Source organism: Globicephala melas, chromosome 11 (genome assembly GCF_963455315.2).
Source record: "Globicephala melas chromosome 11, mGloMel1.2, whole genome shotgun sequence".
In the NCBI taxonomy this organism is placed as follows: Eukaryota; Metazoa; Chordata; class Mammalia; order Artiodactyla; family Delphinidae; genus Globicephala; species Globicephala melas.
Window position 1 is genome coordinate 48,393,113 of NC_083324.2, and position 7,189 is coordinate 48,400,301.

The 7,189-nt window shown below is 43.8% G+C and overlaps 1 protein-coding gene across 5 annotated transcripts in view; it reads right to left on the reverse strand.

Annotated features, from left to right (window-relative positions):
• The window catches only part of GOLGA4 (golgin A4), a 105,382-nt gene extending 103,980 nt beyond the window's left edge, over positions 1 to 1,402 (reverse strand). For all 5 annotated transcript variants that reach the window (XM_060307280.2, XM_030830127.3, XM_060307279.2 and 2 more), the window contains exon 1: positions 1,058 to 1,402. In XM_060307280.2, coding sequence (XP_060163263.1) covers positions 1,058 to 1,129 — 72 coding nt within the window. In that variant the 5' untranslated portion in view covers positions 1,130 to 1,402. The remainder of the gene's footprint in view (positions 1 to 1,057) is intronic.
• Between the last annotated feature and the right edge of the window lie 5,787 nt (positions 1,403 to 7,189).

Here is a 7,189-nt window from a genome sequence, read left to right on the forward strand (position 1 = left end):
GAACAACTTCAATTTACAGTTTCAGAATAAATTCAATAGTTGTTTGATTTAGTAGTTGTTAATTAGTTAGCTATATTTAAAAGTTGTATACGATAAATATTATGTTAAAGATGTTTAGAAATGCCTCCAAATTAGTCAAAACAGCCTTTCTTGTAGAAACTCTAAAGTTAAGAGAGAGATTTGCTCCATCTGTTGAGACTCTGAAAGGCTGGGAAGGAATTTAGCAGACGCCCTCCCCTTTGCTGAAGGGACCACGTGCTGCCAGCACCCAAACACACGATCACAGCTGCTTAGGAAACTGCTTCTGCTTCTTTAAATTAACACTACTAACACGCCCCCTTTTTCCTGAAAACTGTCATTTCCTGAAGCAACAGCGTTCGTGAAAAACAAATATTAACGAGACTTGAAGAAGCAGAGCCGAGCTGCGGACAGGCGCAAGCCCTGCTGGGCCGCGCAGTGTCAGCCCCTCCACCCGTCCCGGATCAACCAAGTTATGCGAAGTGACTAACTCGTGACAGCCCCGGGCGCTGGACACCGGCCACACCGCCACCTCTTTCAGGTCCCAATGCTCCTGCAAGGAGCCTGGGCAGGAATGGCTCGACCCCTGGCCCTCACCCCTGGACCAGGGTTTGGAATTAGACTTCGTCACGGGCCAGGGGCCCCCTCCGTACTCAATCTCGGGTCGGGGATCAGAGAGGGGACTTCAGTCGAGAGATCAGATGTTACAAGGGACCCTGGTTTTCCCATTCCGCCCTCATTCTTGAGTTGGGGTCTCGGATGGTTGGTGGAACCTTCGATATGGCTCAAAAATCATGAAAGATCGGAGCCCTTCTCACTTATTCTCAGACCGGGTTGGGCATTAGGGGAAATTAACAGAGATCAGGTATCACGAATCCAGCCTCCCCCAACCAGAACGGAGTTTTAGGATAGGGGACCCGGGTCAGGAATCACGGAGGACCTGGACCGCCCTAAGCTCTTTCCCAGTCCGGGGTCTGGGGGAAGCCTCAGGTTAGAGGTCAAAGGTCGGGGAACTAGGGGAGCGCGGCGGCCATAGTACCAGAGTAGAGGCCAGCGCCTGCTGGAACTGCTGCTGCTCCTCGCTGATCTTTTGCTTCAGTTTCTTGAACATGGCGCAACGCGGGTTCCTGAATGTGAATGAGACCTGAGGGCGAGTGCTCTGAGAGACCCGGCCGCGGCGGCGACGGAGGGTTCTCTACACCAGGGACCGCGGGGGCCGGGACTCGCTTCTCCTCCTTGGCCTCGCGGGCGGGTCGGCACACTCGTCCTGCGGGTGTCGGCGTCGCCGCCGCCGCGTCTCTCTCTTCTGGGTGCCACCGGTTGGCCTCGGCCCCCCATCCAGCTCCTGCGGCAGCGGCGGCGGCGGCGACAACGGCACCAGGTGAGCGTGTGCCCAAGGCGCCTGCGCGGCCTACGTGGAGCTCGCCGAGGGAGTGCTACGGAGTGCCGGAGGGGACAAGCTGGAGTCGGGCCCGCACATGCGCGCTCCAGGGTCGCTCCCGGAAGATGCAGGGGTTTGCGCTGCTTATGCTCACTGCGAGCATAGATGCCCTCAGATACCGAGCTACGCTGACGCACACCGGGGCTTCGGCGCTGTGAAGTCTGGTGGGGAGGGTGCTGCTTCTGTTGAGGACCGCAAGGCTGACAATTCTGCCGCAAAGAACCGCATGTGTGGGTGTCCGGGGTGCGAGAAGAGGGCACCCAGGGAACCTGCCGAGGGCTCTGAAGGATAGTGTACTTTTGTTCAGTATTTGTGGTTAGCATTCTCTGCCTTCAGTGTCTGGTACTCCTACTGCTTCCCAGAGGGGCCCTCTTCCCTTTGCTGGACTCTTCCAGGGTTCAAGAAGTGCCTGACACGGGGCTCCCAGGGTCCAGATGTTTCTGGCCGATATTGTAAGATTTCAATCTTTGGACATCGCCTTTATTTATTTTTTATTTTACAGAAATCATATATTTTCATATATTTCTTCAAAAATCTTTAATTCTAAGTGCCAGGTCCTTGGGGTCTCTCTCAGTCTTTAATAGAACAAGTAGACAAAAAAATTAGTAAGGATATAGAGAAGTTGGATCAGCTAACTTTGCCTAATTGATCTTTTTCGAAAAGACCCAACAACTGCAGAATACACGGGGGTTTTTTGGAATATTTATAGAACATTCCCCAAGATAGACCATGTGCTAATTTATAATACAGGTCTCAATTAATTTCAAAAGCTTAATATCACGTATTGTGTTCTCCGACCACAAAGTAATTAAATTAGAAATCAATAGCAGAGATATCTAGAAAGTCCCCAGATATTTGGAAATTATGCTGCACAGTTCCAAATAGTTGATGGGCCAAAACGCAAAGCACAAGGGAAACTAGAAAATATTTTAAAAGAATGACAATGAGAACAGAGCATAGCAAAATTTGTGAGGTTCAGCTAAAGCAGTGCTTACATGGAAAATAATAGTATTATGTGTTTGTATTGCAAAGGAAATAAAGATTGAAAATCGATCATCTAAGCTTCCACCTTAAGAAGTTTGAAAAAGAAGAAAAAACTAAAATCGAAGTAAGTAGAAGGAATGAAATAAAAGATACTGAGCAAAACATCAATGAAATAGAAAACAGACAATAGAGAAAAACCAACAAGACTAAAATTTGGTTCTTAGAAAAGATTAATAAAATTGGTAAGCCCCTAGTAAGACTCATAGAAAAACAGTAATTATCAATATCAGGAGTTAAAGAGGGCTTATTGCCACAGATTCTACAGATATTATAAGGGAATATCTGACACAAATTATCAAAACCCAGATGCCCTTAGGTCAATGAATGGATAAACAAACTGTGGTACTTCCATACCATGGAATGCTACTCTGAAGTATAAAGGACAGAGTGTTGATACTCATAACAACCTAAATGGATCTCCTTAAGTTTTGTTGAGTGACCCAAAAGAAGCCATACATATATATCTTGCTCTCTGTACAGTCCCTGCGTCACCTACACCCTACTCACTTGACTGACCTCCCCTCTTAATCATAGACCTTCATCAGTAAATGCCTGCATACTTGCCCCCAGCCCCAACTAGTGATTGTTCTCATCTTTAGATCAGAATCTCGCCACTATGATAGTTTACCAAAGGGGAGGTGAGGGGCACGCTCCTCTGCTGGTTTCCTTGGTAACCAATGAGCCAACCGGAAGTCAATTCTCCCTATAACTGGTAACCTCCCCTCTGCCTGGAAGCAAAGACTAGTGCCGTGTCCTGATGCACACAGTGGGGTGTCGCTCCAGAACCTTGTTCCAGACATGTAAGATCCCCCATCCATTAAACGACTGATGTCTCTGTCACTGACTCTGGACTCTCTTTGGTCTTGAAGCTGGGCAAGTACAAGGCTTGCAGGCCTGTGGGATGCAGCCCAACAGATTCCAATTATATGACATTATGAAAAGGCAAAGCTATAGGGAGGGAGAATGGACCAGTGGTTGCTAGGAGTTGAGTGGGCCAGGACTGGGTTGGGGTAGAAGTGGTGTTAACTGCAAAAGGGCAGGATGAGGGAATCTTTGGGATGATGAAACAGTTCATAGCATAACTATAGTGGTAGATATACAACTTTGTGTGCATTTGTCAAAACCCGGAAAACTATATACCACAAACACTAAACTTCACTGTATGAAAACTTTAAAATGGAAATTAAAAACCCGAGGCTCAGAGAGGTTAAGAATTTCACCCAAAGTAACACAGCTTGGACATGGTGGAGGCAGCATTTGAACCCAGAGCTTTCATGGCTCTAAAGCCCATGCCCACACCACCCACCCACACTGCCTCTGGATCCCTTACCATGGTGGCATAGACTACCATTGACATTGATTTTGCTATGTTCTCCAATACTTTGCTCCAAAATGATTTACTGATTGATACCCAGTGTCCTCACCAGCATATATTCTTTCCTGGTTGCAAAGAAAGAAAAAAAAAGGAAAGAAAAGAAAAAATATTTTGTACATTGAGAGCACTTATCCACAAATGTGAAAGTGCTACAGCTGTGTTGTTCTTCACATACCAGATTTGCCAACATTTATAAGGTTGGGGGGGATATATATGTATATAATATATATGCATACATATTTTGGCTATAGCAAGTAACAGATCTGGAGCGGACTGAAATACTTGTATTCCTATCCTGTTTTAATGTACTTCACCAGAACACTTTGAAACACAGTATGTTTTTAATATTTACTTTGCAAAAGAACATCTTATGGCTACGTAAATTAAAATTATATGGGGGGCTTCCCTTCCCTGGTGGCGCAGTGGTTGAGAGTCCGCCTGCCGATGCAGGGGACACGGGTTCGTGCCCCGGTCCGGGAGGATCCCACATGCCGCGGAGCGGCTGGGCCCGTGAGCCATGGCCGCTGAGCCTGCGCGTCCAGAGCTTGTGCTCCGCAACGGGAGAGGCCACAACAGTGAGAGGCCCGCGTATAGAAAAAAAAAAAAAAAAAATTATATGGGGACTTCCCTGGCAGTCCAGTGGTTAAGACTCCACAGGGAACTAAGATCCTGCATGCCACTGTAGCACGGCCAAAAACTTATTTAAAAAATTAAAGTTATAAAACAGTTGGAAGACCTCCCATGGAAGAAAGGTCTGCACATCAATGTCTAAACTTTGACTGTGACTCTCCCAGGAATTTAGCTTACTTTTCAGCTTGGGGCCTTTCTTTAAAGAATTTTTGGGTTTTTTTGGTATCTTTGTTTTTAATTTAATTCCCATTGTAGGCAGAAATAAGGAAACTAAGGAAAAGTGAAGGGCTACATTATTATCGCTATTGCAAAAGGAAGAGCCAAAAAGTGACCTTCTCAGAGTCATATGATCTCGGTGACCGAAGTGGAAACTGACCTCAGGCTTCTTGCCCTTTATCCTGGTCTCCAACTGTAGTATGTTTCACATTTCCTTCTCTTCTCTGAGACACACCCTGCTCAATTTTTTAACAGTTTTGTAATTGTTTACATATGTCCTAGGGCTGTTTACCCAGCTGATGACTCAACAATCTAATGAGAAGAGTCCTTGGAAGGGAAAACCCGACACTGGACTGAGAAAAAAAAAATCTTATTTCAAGAATGAGGCCTCTTGGTAATAAAGAGAAGGGCTGAGGGAATGGAGGTGAAGTGTCAAATTCTCTGCTCCTACTGAATAACTATGTGATAATCAGACTCCTAAGTAAACAAATTCACTCTTGCAAATGTTTGGATCCTTGCCTCCTGCTCAAGATACTGTGTGGGTGGAAAGGCTGGGTAGTATAATGAATAAGCACAAAGGCATTAAACTCAACTGACTGGGTTCAAGTCCCATGTTTGCCATTTATTAGTTCTGTGATGGGGGAAAATGACTGAACTTTTGTATGTGTCAGTTTCTTCATCTGTAAAATGAAGATGTGTCATTGTATCCATCATAAATTTCCCATGAAGATTAAATGAGTATTTGGATAATGAGTATCTTGAAAAAAAAAAAGTTGGATTCATTCCTCACACCTGAAAAAATGAAATTATTAAATCACTAGAAGAAAACACTGGAAGATTTATTTTATACCCTGGAGTGCTAAAAGCCTTCCTAAGTATAGCACAAAATCCAGAAACCATTACAAAAAAACAGTTTATATGAAAGGTTTTTTTTTTATTCTGCATACCAAAAAAATGCTATAAAATAATGAAATGTTGTGTAATTCATTGTTCTATAGTAATCACATAATAACATGGATGAACCTTACATAATGTTGAGCCAAAGAAGGCAAACAAAAGAATGTATACTCCTTTACTTCACGTAGGCAAAACTAACCTACGGTGTTAGAAGTCAAGAGAAATATTGTCTTGGGGTGTAGGAAAGGCATAACAATCGGGAGGGAAGTTTGAGGTGCCTGCCAGTAGTATTCTTTGTCATTGGTGGTGATGACATAGATATGTTTGAAATATTTCTGTTTCCTGATTGTAGTGGTGGGTACACAGATGTTAGAACACAACTGTACATCAAAATTAAAATTCAATTTTACTCTACGTAAATTTAAAAATAATAACAGTTTGCCATGAAAACAAATAAATAGGCACAAAATTAAAAAAGAATGAGGCAGCTCTATGCAAAGTTATGGGGAGATCTCAAGATGTTTCATTAAGTCAGAAACCAAAGCGCACTACAGTGTATACAGCACACTATCATTAGTGCGATTAAAAATTATATTCAGGGCTTCCCTGGTGGCGCAGTGGTTGAGAGTCCGCCTGCCGATGCAGGGGACACGGGTTCGTGCCCCGGTCTGGGAAGATCCCACATGCCGCGGAGCGGCTGGGCCCGTGAGCCATGGCCGCTGAGCCTGTGCGTCCGGAGTCTGTACTCCGCAACGGGAAAGGCCACAACAGTGAGAGGCCCGCGTACCGCAAAAAAAAAAAAAAAAAAAAAAATTATATTCATATATATGTGTGTTAGGTTAAATTGCGTGAAGTTGCTGATTTTTAACTTCAAAAATGGCAATTTCATATGGTTCAACATATGTGTATTTATATTTGTAAACACATAGATATTACAGAATATATCTGGAAATACACATAAGAAACCAGTGACAGGAAACAAGGCAGCTGGAAGTATTAGTAGTATCCTTTTTTATCTTTCAAATTCATCCCCCAAGCATGTATTTACTGTTCAAAAATTAATTTTAACATGCAAAAAAAAAAAGTAGTCAATGGAGCAATACCTTTGAAATTTTGAAGAGAAATTGTTTTCAATCTCATTTTTTTAACATCTTAATTAGAGTATAATTGCTTTAGAATGCTGTGTTAGTTTCTGCTTTATAACAAAGTGAATCAGTTATACATATACACATATCCCCATATCTCTTCCCTCTTGCATCTCCCTCCCTCCCACCCTCTCTATCCCAGCCCTCTAGGTGGTCACAAAGCACCGAGCTGATCTCCCTGTGCTATGTGGCTGCTTCCCACTAGCTAGCTATTTTACATTTGGTAGTGTATATATGTCCATGCCACTCTCTCACTTTGTCCCAGCTTACCATTCCCCCTCCCCATATCCTCAAGTCCATTCTCTAGTAGGTCTGTGTCTTTATTCCCGTCTTGCCCCTAGGTTCTTCATGACCATTTTTTGTTTGTTTTTTAGATTCCATATATATGTGTTAGCATACGGTATTTGTTTTTCTCTTCCTGAC